Genomic DNA, 22,303 nt, shown 5'->3' on the forward strand with positions numbered 1-22,303 from the left:
TTATCCATGCAAATTTCACATGTGATTTTCCTCTCTTTTTTCACATGCTCGGCTTCGCTGTTTTCAATTTTTCGGGTATTTTCCTTTTTTTTTCCCTATGTGATTTTGCAAGTGCTGTGTGCATTTTTTTATGCATATTTTCGGATTGTGATTTTTCTGTGCATACCACCAATAAAGCTAATTTACATGAAATTGAATCTCATTTTCAGAAATGCATTTAAATTCAAAATCGAATCTTTGCACAAAATGTGGTGATTTATTTTTTTTTTGTGCAAAAAAATTGCAAAACGCACAAAAAAAAAATACAACGCTGGTCAAATGGGATGCTATTGATGCAGATTAGATGTCTGATGCACATGAATTTGCAAAAATGCACCACGCGCGCAATTCCGATAACAGACCTGTACCATCTGTTACCAGAAGTTGCTTTTAGTGATGGTAGTAGTCAGCTTACAATTATGCAAAATTTCACGTACATTTTAGCAATTTCGCCCATATGTAAGTACGATTTGTAAATGCAATTGATTTTGTGTAATCATTCTTAATTTTGCGTAATTTTCGTGTCATTTTTGTGTAATTGCGTGCCGAATGGTGAATAGCAAAGCTCCCATAGGCCCGGTGCACACCAAAACCCGCAAAATGCTAGCAGATTTTGAAACACTTTTTCTTCTTTCTCTGTAGCGTTTCAGCTAGCATTTTGCGGTTTTGTGAAGCGTTTTTGGTGTAGTAGATTTCATGTATTGTTACAGTAAAGCTGTTACTGAACAGCTTCTGTAACAAAAACGCCTGGAAAACCGCTCTGATCTAGCGTTTTTCAAAGCGGTTTGCGTTTTTCCTATACTTAACATTGAGGCAGAAACGCCTCCGCAGTCCAAAATATGCCTCACCCCGGGAGTATGCGTTTCTGCAAAACGCCTCCCGCTCTAGTGTGACCCACCCCATTGAGATACATTGACCAAGCGGCTGCAGAAACGCTGAAAAAGCCCCTCGGTGTGCACCAGCCCATACATGCTATTGCTACCAAAATTGCTACATATGTTAAGGAGAATATTGGGTACAAGTCAAACAAATAACTTTTCAAAAAGACCTTCTAGTTTTTGATAAAAATCGATTTTAGAAATGCAAAGGAAAAATGTTTTTTTGAACAGGAATAGTGGGTACGAGTCAAAAAATGTTTTTTAAACTTAGAAAAATGACAGTTTAAAAAACATTTTTCCTTTACATATTTAAAATCGATTTTCTCAAAAACTACGTCATTTTGAAACTTTTTTTTTTTTTTAATTTGTACCCACTATTCCTATTAACATATTGTACGTTGCAATTCTGGTGACGATAGCATGTATGGGGGATTTGCTATTAAAGAGAATCTGTATTGTTAAAATCGCTCAAAAGTAAACATACCGGTGCGTTAGGGGACATCTCCTATTACCTTCTGTCACAATTTCGCCGCTCCTCGCCGCATTAAAAGTGGTTAAAAACAGTTTTAAAAAGTTTGTTTGTAAACAAACAAAATGGCCACCAAAAGAGGAAGTAGGTTGATGTACAGTATGTCCACACATAGAAAATACATCCATACACAAGCAGGCTGTATACAGCCTTCCTTTTGAATCTCAAGAGATCATTTGTGTGTTTCTTTCCCCCTGTTCTCATGCACTGAAGTTTCAGGCTGCTCTTTTCTTCCTGCAAACAGCTTTGCCCTTGTCTGTAATTCCTCAGTATGTGAAAGCCCAGCCAGCTCAGAGGACAATTTATCCAGCTGATTAGAGCAGCTTCTCTCTTCTCTCTTATCTAAATAACACACAGGCAGTGTGCATAGAGGGGCCAGAAAGGGTGAGTTCATAGCAGAACCACAACACTGAAGAACTTGGCAGCCTTCCAGACACAGGCCGACAAGTCTGACAGGGGAAAGATACATTGATTTATTACAGAGACTGTGATAGTAGAAAGTGCTGCAGTTAGCCAGAACACATTAGAATAGCTTTTGGAACTTGTAGGATGATAAAAAACAGGATGCAATTTTTGTTACGGAGTCTCTTTAACCTCTAAAACTGGTACAAAATTACACGAAATTATGAAAGATTACAATTACCATTTTTACAGAAATGTTGCATTACGATTTTGCATCATAATTGAACTTTGATGCAAAATGACGCTTATGCAAAAGTTGTGCTCCTCTCTAGCTGCTGTTAGTCCCGGGAAATGTAAAGGGATTTTTGCATGAACCAAAGCTGTAGAGTCGGAGCAAATTGGGGTACCTGTAGTCGGTGGTTTCATAAACTGAGCAGTCAGAGTCGGATGATTTTTGTACCAACTCCACAGCCCTGGCATGAACACCCCTTCCCCCATGACTTTTCCTGTAGACAAACCGTTACTGCAACCTGAAAATATTAACAATATTTTTTCAGTCGGTACTGGAGTGAAGGATGAGAAGATACACTTATTTAGTAACACGCTGATGTTTGTGTTTTGCAGGACAGAAGCTTCTGGATTCCTTAGCGGAGACGTGGGATTTCTTCTTCAGCGATGTGCTGCCCATGCTGCAGGCCATATTCTATCCTGTCCAGGTAACCCAGTGCCGGCCATAATCAGTGCTGGCATAACCTATCTCAGGGAATTTACAGCAGTCCCAGCTCTCTATAATTTTATCCATCGCTAAGAGGAGGCGGTAGAATTAGGAAACATTAGGAGGGGGGACAGATTTGGGAGGTTTCAGTTGCCGACATGGAGAGTAAGAATCTGAATGGCCAAAGAAGCCTGGTACCGTACAGAACTCGGACCATGGCGTAACTCATCTATAGATTTGGATGAAGTGGGGGAAGGACCAGTATCTCCTGTCAGGGCTTTATTTGCTCACGTCACCCCTCAGCTCTGGAGTCTGGACTGCCCCCTCTGGTTACACCCCTGGTTCCTTCTAACCCTTTCCCACTATTGCCAGTAAATAAATAAATAACATTTTGTATGAAGTTCTGCTGTAGTGACTGATCAGAGTTAAGCCTCGGTGACTGGAAGCTTTTATCTCTGTTGTGTCCCCAGGGAAAGGAGCCGTCCATCCGGCAGCTGGCCTTACTGCACTTCAGAAACATCATAACCCTCAACCTAAAACTGGATGACGCCTTATCCCGACCGCGAGCCCGCGTCCCGCCCGCCATCATCCAGATGCTGCTAATACTTCAGGTATGGCCACCAAAGGGATTACCCCTTCAGCCTCTAATTTATTTACATGCTTTCAAGTGCTCCAGGCCAATGTATTTATTTGTTTATTTTCTACTAAATAGTATTGCTGTAATGTGTATTTATGGCCACTTGTCACTAGGGGGCAGTGTGAGACAATAATAGAGGACTTCTGCTCTCACTTCCTGTATTTTCTGTTAGCAGGGAGAGATCAAAGCATTCCAAGAATTTACAGCGCAATTAGTTCTGCCAACTGAGGTCAAAAGCAGTGTGCTTATCTCAAACGAGATAACTCTATTGAAGCTGCTAGTGGATTAAGGTGTCCGTACATCAGGCGATTTGGCGGCCGATCAACCATCCGATTCAATTATTATATTTGAATCGGATGAAAATCGGTGCTGCCAAGTGCACAGTGGCGGCTCCAGGAATTTTTTTTAGGGGGTGCTATGCAGGTGCTGGACCGGGGGAGCTGACGACCTGTGCTGCGGCAAAAAATGGGTGTGGCTACAACCGGTGGTCATGACCGGATAAGGGCGGGGCTAACTGTAATTTAAAGTGAACCCAGGGTGAGAGTGATATGGTGGCTGCCATTTTTATTTCCTTTTAAACAATTCTAGTTGCCTGGCAGCCCTGCTGATTTATTGGCTGCAGTAGTGAACTGAATTACACCAGAAACAAGCATGCAGCTAATCTTGTCAGTTCTGACAATATTGCCAGAAACCCCTGACCTGCTGCATGCTTGTTCAGGGTCTATGGTTGAAAGAATTAGAGGCAGAGGACCAACACGGCAGCCAGGCAGCTGGTATTACTTAAAAGGAGATAAATATGGCAGCCTCAATATTATTCTCACCTCGGGTTCCCTTTAAAAGTGCAACGCAAAGACAGAGGGCCCAAGTTTTGGTGACCCTTTCCCCAGAAAATTCACATAATTGTGCAGGTTTTCTCAAGAAAATACACGTAATGTGAGCAGATTTTAACAAAAAACATGTTCAATGACCCCAATATGCACAACCGTTATCAGATATGACCCCAATGTGCACAACCGTTGTCAGATATGACCCCAATATGCACAACCGTTATCAGATATGACCCCAATATGCACAACCGTTATCAGATATGACCCCAATGTGCACAACCGTTATCAGATATGACCCCAATATGCACAATCGTTATCAGATATGACCTTAATATGCACAATTATTATCAGATATGACTCCAATATGCACAATCGTTATCAGTTATGACCCCAATATGCACAACCGTTATCAGATATGACCCCAATATGCACAATCCTTATCAGATATGACCCCAATATGCACAATGCTCAGCAGTTCTGAGCACAATCAGCAGCACCACCTGAAAAAGAAAAGAAAAACCCATTTACTCACCTAGTCAGAAGACCTCCTGTTCCGACCTCCTCCTCTCCTGACCTCCTTGTGGCGCGCAGCTCAGCTCCCACGATCCTCTTCCTTCCTGCAGCAGCCTGCATTACCCGGCGAGCAGGGCTACGGGAAAATGGCCGCCCAAAGCCCTGCACTGCAGACTCCAAGTCTGCAGAGCAAGGCTTCGAGCGGCCATCTTACCGTAGCCCTGCCTGCTGCTCTGGGCTGCCGCTGTGAACTGACTCGGCATCTCTTACACGCCTGAAGTCAGTTCACACCAGGGGTTGCTTTGGGGGTGCTTGCAAGCACCCCCAAGCACCCCCCTGGTGCCGCCACTGCGAGTGCATGCCTAACCGACAATGCGACCAATTTCGGTCTTGAAATTGGTTGCATAGTCGAACGCGCATGCTGCAAGATGTTGGGCCGACGTGCATGATCGGCTGCACAGCGGGAACGGTGTGAAACCCCCGGCGCTGTCCCCCTAATGAGGCCCCCCTTGCCCCGTGCATGTTATACATTACCTGTCCACAGCCTCCGCTTGTCCTCCGCTGCTCCGGGCGCATTACGCTCTACATACACGCGCACCCCACGTGGTTTCCTAGTATGGGCGCGCGTATGACATCAAGACTTCATACACGCGGCCATGTTACTAGGCAACCACGTGGCGCGCGTGTATAAGGAATAGAGTGTGCCCAGAGACAGCGGGGACAAGCAGAGGCCGAGGACAGGTAATGTATAACATGCACGGGGCACCGGGGGGCACACCACACAATTTTTACTTCAGATCCTATTCGAGCGAGTAATCAAATTGATATTCGGATCTGACATCTGATCTGATATAAAAGAAAGCTAGCGTACACACGTATGTGATTTTTTTTCAAATAGCCATAGATTTCTGATAATTTGTCTGATTGGATATCGATTGAAAATGAATCAAAAAGACGTACACACAGAACGTTAGCCTGTATTTCTATCGCTATTTTCCTGCATGTCTAATCTGCTTCTGAGTGAGAACGAGAAGATCGATTTTGCACTGGAATCAGTCACTGGTAATTAGGAGTGACCGATCTGCTGTCCTGTATGCTCAGCCTTAGTGAGTCGCACATCCACTCTGAACTGTGTATTCGCAGAGAATGAGTCAGCTCAGGGTTACACATGTTTACCCTGTGGTGACTCAGCCAAACAGCGGAGAGCTGAGAAACTACATAAACCTCAACCTAGCCAAGAGGAAGTCCCACTCCAAACAAATCCGTTAACCCTTTACACACTCACATGCAAGCGCTTTCAAGCAAACCAATCCAGGAACCACTGCTATTGTTACAACTAAGTTAAAGCCGGGGTCTTGAATACATTCTCTTGCGTAGTCACATACGCTGCTTAGAGGCCCCAAAGAGTTCGTATGTGTCCTACCTCTGGCCCTGTAATATGCATAGTGCAAACATGCAAGCATTGCATCATCATCGATCGTGTATGCTATGGGCAGCACCAATTTTCATCCGATTCCAATTATAATAAATTGGAAGGTCAATCAGCCTCCAAGTCACCTGATGTATAGCCACTTTAAGGATTAATATTAAGTAACTAGATGTATTTGGCTGCTGTTGGCTCAGCCCACTTTTTCTAACCCTAACACACAAACACTCAATGACCAAGTTTGTGAGCTTTTGGGTCCTTGGCATCAATAATTTGTTATTGTTAAATTAAATAAATCTGATTGGCTGTTTGTGGCTCCACCCTCTTTTCTGAATTTGAATCCCAGTCACCCAATGACCAACAACTGTATCAGGTTTGACGCTTGTGCCATTAACAGTGCAAGAATGGCAGCAATTTAAATATTCCCCTTGAAAATCAATAGGTTTGGATTGGCTTTTGTAGGCACCACCCATTTTCCTGAATATTAATCCTAGTCACCTAGTGACCAACTGTGCAAAGTTTGAGAACCCTGCCATTAACAGCGTAAAGCCATCTCTACACCATTCAGTTTGAGGCTTGTTCGATCGAATTCGATTGAATCGAATTCAATTACATCGATTAAAATTAAAATGTCGGATTTAATCGATCTAATCGAATTCGATCCAATCGAATTCGATCGATCGCGTCTGGAATTGAATGGTGTAGAGGGGACTTAAGAATGGCTGCAGTTGACATTTTCCCAGTGAAATTTGTATTTGTCTCCACCCACTTTTTGTAACCTGGACACACAGTCACTCAATGACCAAGTTTGTGAGCTTTCAGGTTCCTGGCATCAAAAATGTGTGAATGGAAGCAGTTTATCCACCAAGGAAATCTGATTGGCTGTTTGTGGCCCCGCCCCTTTAGTGAATTTGAACCCCAGTCACCCAGTGACCGACTGTATCAGGTTTGAGGTCTCTGCCTTTGGCTGTTGTAGGCTCCACCGACCTTTCTGAATATTTATCCCAGTCACCCAGTGGCCAACTGTGTCAAGTTTGAGAATTCCGCCATTAACAGTGTAAGAATGGCAGCAGTTTAAATATTCCCCTTGAAAATCAATAGGTGAATTTTGATTGGCTCTTGTAGGCTCCACTCACCTTCCTGAATCTCACTCTCATTCACCCAGTGGCCAAGTGTGCCAAGTTTGAGAACCCTGCAATTAACAGTCTAAGAATGAAGGCTATGAGTGAGGACACCCAATCCGAAACAGGTCAGCCGTTTTATGCCGTGTCTGTGATTTGTGAATAAAGCCTTTTGGACTGTTCTAACCTGGGAGTGTGTGGACTTCATCCCTACTACAGTTTCCCAGCATTTTGACTTCCAGCACCTCCAAACAGGTGGAGAGGTAGAGCAGTGGTTCCCTCTTTTTCAAAAGTGGCTGCAGTTTACATTTTCCCATTGAAAATGGATGGCTGAAATTTGATTGACTGATTTATGCTCCACCCACTTTTCCTGGATTTGTAACCTCGATCACCAAGTGACCACCTGTGCCAAGTGTTGGGACTCTGGCTTGATTACTGTGAGAATGTCAGACATTTTTTCCATTGACATGAATGGGGAAAATCTGATTGGCTGTTCGTAGCTCCGCCCCGGTGTGCAGGGGCGACCTGAGACCCCCAGAACATATCATCCCAGGTAGTAAGGGATCTGTATACCAAGTTTCGTTCAAATCGGTCAAGTTGTTTTTGAGTGATCGCGGCACATACATACAGTACATACATACATACATACATACATACACACAGTACATACACACATACAGTACATACATACATACAGTACATACATACACACAGTACATACACACAGTACATACATACATACAGTACATACACACAGTACATACACACATACAGTACATACACACATACAGTACATACATACATACATACATACAGTACATACATACACACAGTACATACACACATACAGTACATACATACATACATACAGTACATGCATACATACAGTACATGCATACATACAGTACATGCATACATACAGTACATACATACATACAGTACATACACACCAATACATACATACAGTGCATACATACACACATACATACAGTACATACACACATACATACATACGTACATACATACATATACACACACACATAGATACATACAAACATACATACAGTACATACATACATACATACACTACATACACACATACAGTACATACCCACATACACACATACATACATGCATACATACATACAGTACATACACACAGATATATACATACATACATACATACATGCATACATGCATACATACATACATACATACAGTACATACACACACATACATACACACACATACACACACACACACACACACACACACACACACACACACACACACACACACAGTATATACACACACACACACACACACACACACACACACACACACACACACACACACACACACACACACACACACACACACAGTATATACACACACACACACACACACACACAGTATATACACACACACACACGGTATATACACACACACACACACAGTATATATACACACACACACAGTATATATACACACACACACACACACACACACACACACACACTTTTATATACAGTATATAGATAAAATACGAATTGCGACCGCACAGAACAAACATGGCTGTGAGCACGGCGACTCGTTTAGATAGAGATGGAGACCGGACACGCCTGCACTGCTCTGTATGTGTGAGCAGAGTGACAGATGTGACATCCTGACCGCCCCAAATACTAACAATCCACTGAACAGCTGCTATCACTGCAAGAGGACCTGTCTATCCTTCACCAGCTACAGCGCTGACTGCACTGCCTGTATACCCCGCCACTGCTCTGTATGTGTGAGCAGAGTGACATGTGACATCCTGACTGCCCCAAATACTAACAATCCACAGACCAGCTGCTATCACTGCAAGAGGACCTGTCTAGCCTTCATTCAGCCACAGCGCTGACTGCACTGCCTGAATATCCCGCCACTGCTCTGTATGTGTGAGCAGAGTGACATGTGACATCCTGACTGCCCCAATACTAACAATCCGCAGCTGCTGCTATCACTGCAACTTATACAGCAAGAGGACCTGTCTAGGCTACATCCACAGCGCTGACTGCACTGCCTGACAGTCCAGTAATCACTACCTCCCTTCTGTAGCATGGGCTCCCTAGAGCTACGGAAACTATCTTTACCCTTTTAAAGGAGATCAGCAATGGTGGTCTCCATGTTGCTATCTCTTTGCCAGTTTAATATATTTGATCCCTAGTACTTATTTTATGGGAATATTTTGCAGCCTGTTCCCAGCAGGCATACGCTGTATACAGTATATGACCAATGCACAGTGACTGATAGAGACATTTATACAGTGTTATATAAGGCGCCCCAGTGCTGCCAGTCACATGACCTTCTGTAATGAAATACATGTGTGCGGAGGGGAAGGAGGAGGGGAGAGCACAGCGATGCTTCTGCACAGGGGTTCACAAAGGGGTTCCCAATGAAGCAACTTATACATTATTTCATGTACCCGCCGCTGTATATTGTACAAGATATATCTATATGCATTTTTTGCACCCCACCTCTCTCTCCTATACCTCACTCTCCTCACAAATCAAATCAAAAAGAGCTTTATTGGCATGACCAAGATACATACAGGCATTTCCAAAGCTAGGAGAAATGGGGGACATGAAAGGGGCAGAGTCCTGGAAGGAGGGGGTGAAATAGAAGCATAATAGCCAGTCTGTGGGCATTTTTAGGTTTACAGTTCATTTATGCTCCTCTCAGTCTGTGGCATGCTGTGATGTAGTGTGCAGCAATTGTCACTGAGGATTACTCCTCTCAGTCTGTGACATGCTGTGATGTAGTGTGCAGCAAGTGTCACTGTAGATTCCTCCTCTCAGTCTGTGGCATGCTGTGATGTAGTGTGCAGCAATTGTCACTGAGGATTACTCCTCTCAGTCTGTGGCATGCTGTGATGTAGTGTGCAGCAATTGTCACTGAGGATTACTCCTCTCAGTCTGTGGCATGCTGTGATGTAGTGTGCAGCAATTGTCACTGAGGATTACTCCTCTCAGTCTGTGACATGCTGTAATGTAGTGTGCAGCAATTGTCACTGAGGATTACTCCTCTCAGTCTGTGACATGCTGTAATGTAGTGTGCAGCAATTGTCACTGAGGATTACTCCTCTCAGTCTGTGACATGCTGTAATGTAGTGTGCAGCAATTGTCACTGAGGATTACTCCTCTCAGTCTGTGGCATGCTGTGATGTAGTGTGTAGCAATTGTCACTGAGGATTACTCCTCTCTGTCTGTGGCATGCTGTGATGTAGTGTGCAGCAATTGTCACTGAGGATTACTCCTCTGTCTGTGACATGCTGTAATGTAGTGTGCAGCAATTGTCACTGAGGATTACTCCTCTCAGTCTGTGACATGCTGTGATGTAGTGTGCAGCAATTGTCACTGAGGATTACTCCTCTCTGTCTGTGGCATGCTGTGATGTAGTGTGCAGCAATTGTCACTGAGGATTACTCCTCTCAGTCTGTGACATGCTGTGATGTAGTGTGCAGCAATTGTCACTGAGGATTACTCCTCTCAGTCTGTGGCATGCTGTGATGTAGTGTGCAGCAATTGTCACTGAGGATTACTCCTCTCTGTCTGTGGCATGCTGTGATGTAGTGTGCAGCAATTGTCACTGAGGATTACTCCTCTCAGTCTGTGGCATGCTGTGACGGGAACGGGAAAAAAGGACGCAGGCAGCTAGTGGACAAAAAGGGCGCAGCCATTCACTCCCATAATAAATAACGTTTAATGGGCGCCGAGCAGGAAAAAAGGGCGCCGGAGATAAATAACGTTTTATAAACGGCGCCCGGAGCTTTTTAATGTTTTATAACTGTGTTTGTGATGATTTACGTTTACAAAATGCACCCGTGACAAATAACGTTTATAAAAATACTAAACATATTTATCCTATTTATAACTAAAACATTATTTAACATTTTATCCCTTACTGTTTGTAAATATTATTATTCACAAAATAAAGCAATCAGTACGTAACGTAAATTGCAATATATTTTTTACACTCACTATTTGTAAAACATTATTATCCACATAATAAAGCGAACACTAAGGGGGGTCTTAGGTTTAGGCACCACCAGGGGGGTGGTTAGGTTTAGGCACCACCAGGGGGTGGTTAGGTTTAGGCACCACCAGGGGGGTGGTTAGGTTTAGGCACCACCAGGGGGGTCTTAGGTTTAGGCACCACCAGGGGGGTCTTAGGTTTAGGCACCACCAGGGGGGTCTTAGGTTTAGGCACCACCAGGGGGGTCTAAAGCTGGCCACTAACGGTCCAATTTGTAGTGAAAAATCGTTTGAGCGATCAGAAATTCTGATCGGAAGTGAAATATTGTAATATATCGTTCACTACACCATCAACAAACCAATCTTTGCTTCCTATCTATCACAACCAACAAGAAAATCCAAATTTTAGGATTTAGGCACCACCAGGGGGGTCTAAAGCTGGCCACTAACGGTCCAATTTCTAGTGAAAAATCGTTCGAGCGATCAGAAATTCTGATCGGAAGTGAAATATTGTAATATATCGTTCACTACACCATCAACGAACCAATCTTTGCTTCCTATCTATTACAACCAACAAGAAAATCCAAATTTTGGTTCGACGAAAATTCATTCGCACGACATTTTTTTTCACTCGTTCATAATCGATTGTGTGCACCAATGGAGATTATTTACAACCAATCCGATCAGAATTTCTGATCGCTCGAACGATTTTTTGCTAGAAATTGGACTGTTAGTGGCCACCTTTAGGTTTAGGCACCACCAGGGGAGTCTTAGGTTTAGGCACCACCAGGGGGGTCTTAAAGGCCCATACTCACGGGCGAGAAATGTGGCCTGTCGCCAGCACACGTGAGCGTGTGGGCGACAGGCCGGCGACAGCTTCTCGCCAGGTCCCTCCGCGTACACACGCGGAAGAGGGACCAGCGGCAAGGCGGAAGCTGTCGCTGACGTTCCTCCTCCCCCCGCCGGAAGCTCCATGTACCTACATGGAGGTTGCTGTCGCTAGTCCGCGTACTCACGCGGACTAGCGACAGTTGCGGCGGGGGGGCAGCGGCGACTGTCGCCATGCGATTGAAAGTTTCAATCGCCTGGCGACATGAGCGACGGGCGACAGTTCGGGGTGCGCGCGCGTGCGGCGGCCCATACTCACGGGCGACCTGTCGCCGCAACACGCGCGCGCCGCGTGTTGCAGCGACAAATGTCACTCGTGAGTATGGGCCTTTAGGGTTAGGCACCACCAGGGGGGTCTAGGGGTTAGGGATAGGTAGGGTTCTGTGTTATGTAACATTTTATCCCTTACTGTTTATAAAACATTATTATTCACAAAATAAAGCAATCAGTACGTAACGTAAATTGCAATATATTTTTTACAGTCACTATTTGTAAAACATTACTATCCATACAATAAAGCGATCACTAAGGGGGGTCTAGGGGTTAGGGATAGGTACAGGGAGGGTTCTGTGTGAGAGTAGGGTTAGGTATAGCTTTATTAACATTTTTGTAATACATAATTTTTTTACAACACTTTTTAGGAACCTACTTATATATATATCATCATTATAAACGATATTTTCAGATTTTATTCTAAGAAGAAACGATAAATGAAGATTATTCACAATAAGATACAATTATAACGATTAAACTTCTATTAATGATTTTTTAACAAACTTAATTATAAGTTTCACTTTTTAAAGAGGGAAGATTAAAGATTTAACAATTGCCGATTTCATACACATTATTTAATGATTTATAAATTTGTAAATCGTTATTTGTAAATATTTCTATAAACAATATTTACACCCTGCGCCCTTTTTGTCCAGGTGCCCTTTTTGTACGTACGCTGCTGTGACGTAGGGCTTGATTCACAAAACGGTGCTAACAGTTAGCACGCTGGGGAAAAGCCCCTGTATCACGCCTAAACTCAGTTTAGGCGTGATAAGTTTAGGTGTGATAAGTTTAGGCGTGATAACTATAGCACCAACTGGGTTAGCACAGCTGATCAAAAGTTTTGCGCTAGCAAAGTCTGGTGCACTTCGCATAGAGTTTAATGGCGCTGCTTTGCATGCGGGACTTTGTGCGCGATCTAAACTTATCTAAACTTATCACGCCTAAATTTATCACGCCTAAACTTATCATGCCTAAACTTATCACGCCTAAACTGGCTTTTCACCAGCGTGGTGCAATGGTTATCAGTCTTTTAGGCATGCTAACTGGGTTAGCACCGCTTTGTGTATCAGGCCCGTAGTGTGCAGTGATTGTCACTATGGATTCCTCCTCTCAGTCTGTGGCATGCTGTGACATAGTGTGCGGCGATTGTCACTGTGTATTCCTCCCCTCAGTCTATGGCCATGCTGTGACTTAGTGTGCACTGATTGTCACTATGGATTCCTCCTCTCAGTGTGTAGCATGCTATGATGTAGTGTGCAAAAATTGTCACCGACTCCCCCAGTATAGTGTAGCATTTTATCTCATCCTCCTATCAGTGTAATTCTGGTGTCCCTGGTTGCAGTGTATTTGGGGCTGCGCAGCAGGAAGTGAGCCTATTTTTCGGGGCTCCTCTGGTCACAGCGTTGGCATAGTCTATTCTCACTCGGTTTGTACATCTGACTGCCTCTCCTAGACTCGATTTCCAGGCTCTGGGTGCTCATTCTGCAGACACTTAGGATTTGCCGGACAGCATGGTGGCATAGTGGTTATCTCTCTCGCCTGAATCTTAGACAGGAAACTATCTGCATGGAGTTTGTATGTTCTCCCTGTGTATGTGTGGGTTTCCTCCGGGCACTCTGGTTTCCTCCCACACCCCATAAAACATACAGATAAGTCAATTGGCTTTCCCCTGAATTGGCCCTAGACTACGTTACGTACACTACACCATATATACATAGACATATGACTATGGTAGGGATTAGATTGTGAGCTCCTCTGAGGGACAGTTAGTGACAAGTCTATATATACTTTGTACAGCGCTGCGCAAAATGTTGGCGTCATATAAATAATAATGATAATAACTTGCCTCTTGAGAGATTTGGGAGATTTTCCAAGTATTTGCTCTTGACTGTGGTGGATTTTATCTGGCCTTTTGTAAAGCTACCCATACACTACGTTGATTTCCCGTCTATATACAGCAGATTCGATCACTGTGATTGAATCTGCTGTGAAATTGATAACGCAAATGTTGAACGATCGGTAGATTTCCATCTGAAATCGATAGATTCCATCGATCTGTCCCGGAGAAAAGTGTTGGTTGATTGCGGGCGGGTCAGGAGCGCGTCGTGAGCGGCGATCGATTCGGCGACGACCGACGCAGCATAGCAGCAGCAATACATTATCTGTCCGCCGGCGCAAGTCCCCCATACATTCTGACACTTTCTCCGGCTGGCCTGTCTCCTCTTCACTTCCTGTCTCCTCCTGTGACAAGCTGAAGTTCAAACAGTAGAGCACCACTCATCATAGGACAGGACAGGAAGTGAAGAGGACACAGGCCAGCCAGAGAAAGTGTCAGCATGGATGGAGGACTCACGCCGGCGGACAGGTAATGTATCACTACTGGCCCGGGGGGTAGGGGGGGGGGAATGAGGGCGTTCGAGCAGGCAGCAGCTCCACAGGTTGTGAATCGATTTCAAGCTGAAATCCATTCAAAATCCGTGTGCAGTAATGGGCAGCCATTAGATCCCCCTGTGATCCGATCAGAAAGGGATCTGACTATCTGTTGGTTGATCCAGTGGCAATCAACCAGTGTACGGCTGCCTTTAGGACCTGTGGTCAACCATAGAGCTGACCACTTACTTTAGGGCACATGGCTTTTCTTGTGTGTTATGGCTCTATAGTGAGGTGATTCAGGGCTGCTGCTCTGTAGATGGACCTAGTAGGGACGCACTTCTGTATCTCAAGCAGAAGTGGGAATCTACCAAGCTCAGCTCGGCAGGCATTGTTTGAGGTACTCCGATGGACATGGAGGAGGTGTTTGCAGAATTCAAAGTGGAATATTTCTGTTGGGCTGGATTCCCATTTTGATTGGTCTGGGTAGGTGGTGGGGCCCCATACTTCACTTCCATAGAGTAGGATCGGGGTGATGAAACTGTCAAAGACTCTCTGCCAGACCTTCACCTGATGGCATAGAACGTTTGGCATGCTTTGGCTTTTAGGGCCTCTACGGCTGGCTTCCAGATTGGTCGATTCCCAGACCAAGGTAGGTATATTTGTCAGTTCTGCTGATGTCAGTCATTGAGTGTAAAGGATGTGCTCTGGGTTGACCTGGTGTTTTTCCTCTGGAACACCATGGTTTTGGTTTTCTTTAGATTAATGGGGAGTGCCCATGTGGTGCTGAATATCTCCATGATTTCCAGTCTCACTCCCCTCTGTCTGGTTCTTCTCTCTTCTATGTTCCTTGCTTTCCTCTCACTTTCCTCTCTCACGTAGGCCTCTGTCACCTATCCCCACCCTCCTTTATTTGGCAGTTAGACCTCAGCCCCTCCAGCCATGTAGTACCTTCGGGGGGGTACCCATCTTATGAATGGGACCATCAATAAGAAAAGCTTATAGATGGATCCAAGAAGACTTAAACTTTATGAGTAATCTTTCTGTAATCAGAGTCTTTCGTTAGACTGAGTCACCCGTCCCCGAGGCAGAGACAGGTTCTATGGAAGGCAGCAGGATGTGAAAAGAGGTCACACGATGGACTAGTAAACCGCGGCCTCTTTGTGGGTAAACTGTTGAGGAAGATGACTTCAAACAAAAATGTACAGTTCATCTGTAGTGGGCCTTTAACAGCTCGAGTGTGTGCTTTCTCAAGGCCACTAGAGAAGCCATTTCCTGGGCCTTGCAGCCTGGCACGCTTGTGACCATTAAAGTAATCCTGCAAATTGTGAGTAAGCATAGCTTTCATTACTCCTCCGTGGCCAGCTGTCTTCACTGGAAACGGAAATGACTACATACTTACCTGTCCTGACGAAGCTGCTGCTTACTGCTCCCTCCAACAACATGCTGAGGAGGAGGAGCAGTTTCCTGACAGAGCCACTGATTGGCCTGTGGTATGAGGTGGTAACTATGAGGGTCTTGCTATACATTGCAGGAAGTGGAGGATATGAGGGGGTCCATGCTGTATATGGGGGAGGGGAGGTGGTATGAGGGTCTTGCTATACATTGCAGGAAGTGGATGATATGAGGGGTCTCTGCTTTATATGGGGGAGGGGAGGTAGTGTGAGGGTCTTGCTATACATTGCAGGAAGTGGAGAATATGAGGGGGTCCATGCTGTATATGGGGGAGGGGAGGTGGTATGAGGGTATTGCTATACATTGCAGGAAGTAGAGGATATGAGGGGGTCCATGCTGTATATGGGGGAGGGGAGGTGGTATGAGGGTCTTGCTATACATTGCAGGAAGTGGAGGATATGAGGGGGTCCATGCTGTATATGGGGGAGGGGAGGTGGTATGAGGGTATTGCTATACATTGCATGAAGTAGAGGATATGAGGGGGTCCATGCTGTGTATGGGGGGGGGAGGTGTTATGAGGGTCTTGCTATACATTGCAGGAAGCGGAGGATATGAGGGGGGCCAAGCTGTATATGGGGGAGGGGAGGTGGTATGAGGGTCTTGCTACACATTGCAGGAAGTGCAGGATATGAGGGGTCTCTGCTGTATATGGGGGAGAAGAGGTAGTGTGATGGTCTTGCTATACATTGCAGGAAGTGGAGGATATGAGGGGGTCCATGCTGTATATGGGGGAGGAGAGGTGGTATGAGGGTCTTGCTATACATTGCAGGAAGTGGAGGATATGAGGGGGTCCATGCTGTATATGGGGGAGAGGAGGTGGTATGAGGGTCTTGCTATACATTGCAGGAAGCGGAGGATATGAGGGGGTCCATGCTGTATATGAGGGAGGGGAGGTGGTATGAGGGTCTTGCTACACATTGCAGGAAGTGCAGGATATGAGGGGTCTCTGCTGTATATGGGGGGAGGGAGGTGGTTTGAGGGTCTTGCTATACATTGCAGGAAGTGGAGCATATAGGGTGGGGCTGCTGTACATGGGGAGAGGTGGAATCAGGGTTTATAAATATATATGTGTGTGTGTGTATTTGATACTAGATGAGAATACGTGTGGAATTGTGCAGATTTGTATCTCTAGCAGCAGTAGGAGAGCGATTGGACGGCTCTCCGTACCCTGGAGATTCCTGCTGGATAAATAATGTATACTGGACGTGTATATTTAATGCCAGCGGTTCAGTAAGTGAATCCACCTCCATATGATTTGATTTCAGAATTGATTTGCTCCACGCTGACGTTCATATACCACTTAATGCTAAACAAACAGCCCTGGCGCTCTGGCTAAGCGAGGCGGACAAGGTCGGCGAAGGATTCTTATATATATAGATATTATCCGGAGAGGCCGCATCATGGCGCTGCGTTTCAGGAGAAAGGGCGGTTTACGACGGCGTTGTTCTTGGAAGATCAAGAGAACATGTATTATTCAGAGTCCATAAAAAAGCATGCAGCTCTCCAGCGATAGGAAGAGGCTCGACGCAACGCCAATCCTGCTCTGTATCATTACTGATGGGAGATAACCCCCTATCGCCCCTTTGCTCTGCCGTCGCTGGCTGGGATAGCGCCCATTCCCGTTACTCCAACGCACAATGTAATTTGCATAACATTTTTTTATGTGCTTTTGGGATGTGAGAGGAAACTGGAGTTCCTGCAGGAAACCTATGCAAACATGGGGGTGAACTGGCAGCACGGTGGTGTAGCGGTTGGCGCTCTCGCCTTGCAGCGCTAGTTCCCCAATTCGAAACGTAGCCAGGGCATTATCTGCATGGAGTTTGTAGGTTCTCCCCATGCCTGCACTCCGGTTTCCTCCCACATCCAAAAAACATACAGATAAGTTAATTGGCTTCCCCCTAAACAACAATACATATAACACAATACAGACATATGACTATGGTAGGGATTAGATTGTGAGCTCCTCTGAGGGACAGTTAAGTGACAAGACAATATACTCTGTGCAGTGCTGCAAAAGATGTCAGCGCCATATAAATAGATAAAATACAAACTCAAGGTAGATGGTAGATAAATTACTTTTTTTCCTCTCTAGGCCCCCGCCCACTTAAACAGTAGGAGGTAAGAAATATGTATTGGTAAAGTGTTAACAGCATCCCAAAAATACAGCGCATATTGAGTGACAAGTAAAAAAAAAACCGTTTTTGCGGCAGCGCAGCCGGAAGCGATGGCTCCACACCCGTTATGTTGATCGCCGCCAGCTGAAAAGAAATCCGACCGGCCAGGTGTGTTCCGCGAGCGTTTTATCAGCACTGACTCTGACTCTCCCCAATTCCGTTCCTTGCCTTGATGAAAGTGCGACATGCGGCTTGGCGATTAATTACGAGGCTGCCGCGAGGAGGAATTACCATAGAAATAGCTTCCGAAATACTGGAGGATAAAATTAAACTGCTGCAGTGTTTTGGAAGAGGATGAATCAGATTAAGGATTGGGGTTTTTTTTTGTTTTAATATTTTGCTTTACTTTTATGGGCCATTTTGCAACGTGTGAATTAGCGGATCAGCGGAGAATTGTGTAAAATTCAGGTTATGCAAGATGTATAATTGTAGTAGTTTGCAGGGAAGAGCCATCGATGGCGTGTAATAGCATTACGGAATTTGCGGTTATGTAAGGAAGGCCAATACAAGCAAGATGGCGTCACACGTATAAATAAATGCATTGAACCCAAGTCAGCAACGGGATAATTGTGAACTAAAATAAGCGTAGACAATTATGCCGATTGTGAATATTTATTATTATTTATTTATTTATTGGGCCAAAATATGCATTCTGTTCCTTCGGTGTGACCTATGGGCACAGAGAGACCAGGCAAAACAGGAATTGGGCCAAAATCTCTCTGTCCAAGGGGGCACTGCCACTATTCAAATTTCACAAGGGTGGACTTGTATGTGTCATAACCCCTCCCAACCATCGTGAGGAGTAAAAACACAATGTGCATGCCCAATCTTCCTTCATCTAAAATCTTTGTCGAATAACATCCCGACAAGCCAGCTGGACACTGGCAGACTGCTTCTCACAAAGGCCTCTGGCCGCATGGCAGTAGTGGCTGCAGCTCTGGCCTAACACTGCTACTGCCTATAGAGCGTCCCCTAGTGGCTGCAGCTCTGGTCTAACACTGCTACTGCCTATAAAGCGCCCCCTAGTGGCTGCAGCCCTGGTCTAACACTGCTAATGCCTATAGAGCGCCCCCTAGTGGCTGCAGCTCTGGCCTAACACTGCTAATGCCTATAGAGTGCCCCCTAGTGGCTGCAGCTCTGGCCTAACACTGCTACTGCCTATAGAGCGCCCCCTAGTGGCTGCAGCTCTGGCCTAACACTGCTACTGCCTATAGAGCGTCCCCTAGTGGCCAGGGACGGATCTAGGGGGGGGGCAAGCGGGTATCTTGCCCCAGGCGCAGTTTGTTGAATTCTTAAAAAGGCGGCAAAATGAATGGCAGTTTAGGTGCCAAAACCTGACCTTTAGGTGCCAAAACCTGACCTTGCCCCAGGCGCAACTTGGTCTTGCTCCGTCCCTGCTAGTGGCTGCAGCTCTGGCCTAACACTGCTACTGATTATAGAGCGTCCCCTAGTGGCTGCAGCTCTGGCCTAACACTGCTACTGCCTATAGAGCGTCCCCTAGTGGCTGCAGCTCTGGTCTAACACTGCTACTGCCTATAAAGCGCCCCTTAGTGGCTGCAGCTCTGGTCTAACACTGCTAATGCCTATAGAGCGCCCCCTAGTGGCTGCAGCTCTGGCCTAACACTGCTACTGCCTATAGAGCGCATCCTAGTGGCTGCAGCTCTGGCCTAACACTGCTACTGCCTATAGAGCGTCCCCTAGTGGCCAGGGACGGATCTAGGGGGGGGGGGGGGCAAGCGGGTCTCTTGCCCCAGGCGCAGTTTGTTGAATTCTTAAAAAGGCGGCAAAATGAATGGCAGTTTAGGTGCCAAAACCTGACCTTTAGGTGCCAAAACCTGACCTTGCCCCAGGCGCAACTTGGTCTTGCTCTGTCCCTGATCAGCCATCTTGGACTTTCTCCAAAGACTTGCGATTGCAGCATGGACTACCAATAATGGTATTTGAACTGTAGATTAAGACATTCTGTTTCTTTTTCATATCTACCCTTTTTCTATCAACCCAATCTATTCTGTCAGACGGGTATATTTATCTGTGGGTTAAAATATACTGTGTGTATGTAGTTTTAGAATAAAGCTAACAATTTTATTGTTCAGTCTTGTGCCTGTTCTGGTCATCTGATTGTTGCTACAAAGAATCTGCCCTCCGAAGAGTCATACTACCGCATTGTTTTATTATGTTCTTATAAAGTATTGTTTTGCTAGTTAGGTTTTAAAAAATTGCTTTCTTCCTTCAGGGAATACCTAGCGGGAGTCTTTTTCCTTCCTCAACCCGAAAGAGTGGAGGCAGTGGAATTGCCTGATTTCCAGCGTGAAATCGATATTTTTAGTTTACAGATTGTACATAATCTGGATTATACATGTATGAGCACCTTCAACCAATCTTAACCGTTTACTGCGCACACAGTGAATTTGCCTCCAGAAGTCTCTAGTGCACGAGACCTGCAAGGCAACCGTGGCCTAGTAATAAGGGATTGGTGAGTGGTTGTCACATTACATATTGTCGACAGCGTTGCGCCCATTCTTTAGTGTCAGTCTGCTCACCGTATTTCCCGCTGTCGGGTGCGACTATTCCCCGAATGGTAACGGGAGCAGATTAGACAGAATTGGCGCGCTCTGATGAATGATTTACCTTCTGATAATCCAGCAACCGGTCTTTTAACATCATTTAGACGGGATCGCGGGGCTGGATTGTCACGCTTGTACAGTCATTAGAGGTATCACCTAAACAACTTTTATTGTTATGTCTTTGAAAATCACCAAGACATGCTGTAAAAAGTAAACACCATAATTCTTCATGACCTAAATGAGCATAATAAATTAGCATAACAGCAGTGTAATTAGTGTATTATTATTTTTCTTAAAGAGAAACTCCGACCAAGGATTGAACTTTGTCCCAATCAGTAGCTGATACCCCCTTTTACATGAGAAATCTATTGCTTTTCACAAACAGACCATAAGGGGGCGCTGTATGACTTATATTGTGGTGAAACCCCTGCCACAAGAAACTCTGAGGACCGTGGTACTCCTGGCAGTTTCCTGTCTGTGAACCCTGTTGCATTGTGAGAAATAGCTGTTTACAGCTGTTTCCAACTGCCAAAAAATCATGCAGCAGCTACATCACCTGCCAACACTAAAAATGTCACCATGTAATAAATGTCAGAATGTAAATTAGAGATTTAAAAGATTTTACAATGGACAAACACTGACTAATTGACTGATTTATACATAATTATTGTAAAAATGAAGCACTTTTTTATTACATTATTTTCACTGGAGTTCCTCTTTAAGTCGGTAATTTAAATGTTCTTTGTTGTGTGCATCCACCATTCTGGATTCCTAGGACTATATACAGAACTGTGTAATGTTCTGCATACCTGCATCACATCCTTCTTGTGTATGAGGGTGCAGAAGGTAACTGTTGCTAAATTTTTCTGTCCTTATTAGCTTTGTGAGACTCTTGCTGCCTGATACCGCCTTTTCCTAACACTCTGCTCTGTGCTTTTCAGGGTGTACATGAATCCAAGGGCGTGACGGATGAATATCTGAACCTGGAGTCCCTCCTCCAGAAGGTGGTGTCCCCATATCTCGGAACGTATGGCCTGTACTCCAGCGACGCCTCCTCTGGCCACTCCTCCTGCATCCTGGGTATTATAAAATGATCAATATGTTGTACATTATAGATTACGTGTCCCGTATGGGAGCATTCTATGCAGTGCTGTGTAATAAGTGATAGGTAGATAAAGAGTACCGACTTACCAGAACAGCCAATCACACTGGAGGAGAGGAGGAGCCTGCCCAGTCCAGCTTACCTGTGACATGGGGATAGGGGTCACAGAGGTCGCAACCTCACTGGACTCCGCCCCCCCCAAAGGTCACATAAGGGGCACTACATTATTATTATTTATTTATAAAGCGCCAACATATTCCGTGGCGCTGTACAATGTAAGAAAACAAACAAGGGATACATAATGATACAGACAATGATATACATCAAATATGAACATATGAAATATGAACTACATGGGGCCATTGGGGACTCTA

At 45.0% G+C, this 22,303-nt stretch overlaps 2 protein-coding genes across 3 annotated transcripts in view; one reads left to right on the forward strand and one right to left on the reverse strand.

Annotated features, from left to right (window-relative positions):
• PHF21B (PHD finger protein 21B) overlaps window positions 1–22,303 on the reverse strand; it is a 553,372-nt gene that overhangs the window by 206,243 nt on the left and 324,826 nt on the right. The gene's annotated exons all lie outside the window — the stretch shown is intronic.
• LOC137560789 (uncharacterized) overlaps window positions 1–22,303 on the forward strand; it is a 308,947-nt gene that overhangs the window by 152,671 nt on the left and 133,973 nt on the right. The window contains exons 7-9 of the mRNA XM_068271931.1: window positions 2,473–2,564; window positions 3,034–3,174; window positions 21,769–21,907. Coding sequence (XP_068128032.1) covers window positions 2,473–2,564; window positions 3,034–3,174; window positions 21,769–21,907 — 372 coding nt within the window. The remainder of the gene's footprint in view (window positions 1–2,472; window positions 2,565–3,033; window positions 3,175–21,768; window positions 21,908–22,303) is intronic.

The sequence above is a fragment of the Hyperolius riggenbachi genome, chromosome 3 (assembly GCF_040937935.1).
Source record: "Hyperolius riggenbachi isolate aHypRig1 chromosome 3, aHypRig1.pri, whole genome shotgun sequence".
Lineage (NCBI taxonomy): Eukaryota > Metazoa > Chordata > Amphibia > Anura > Hyperoliidae > Hyperolius > Hyperolius riggenbachi.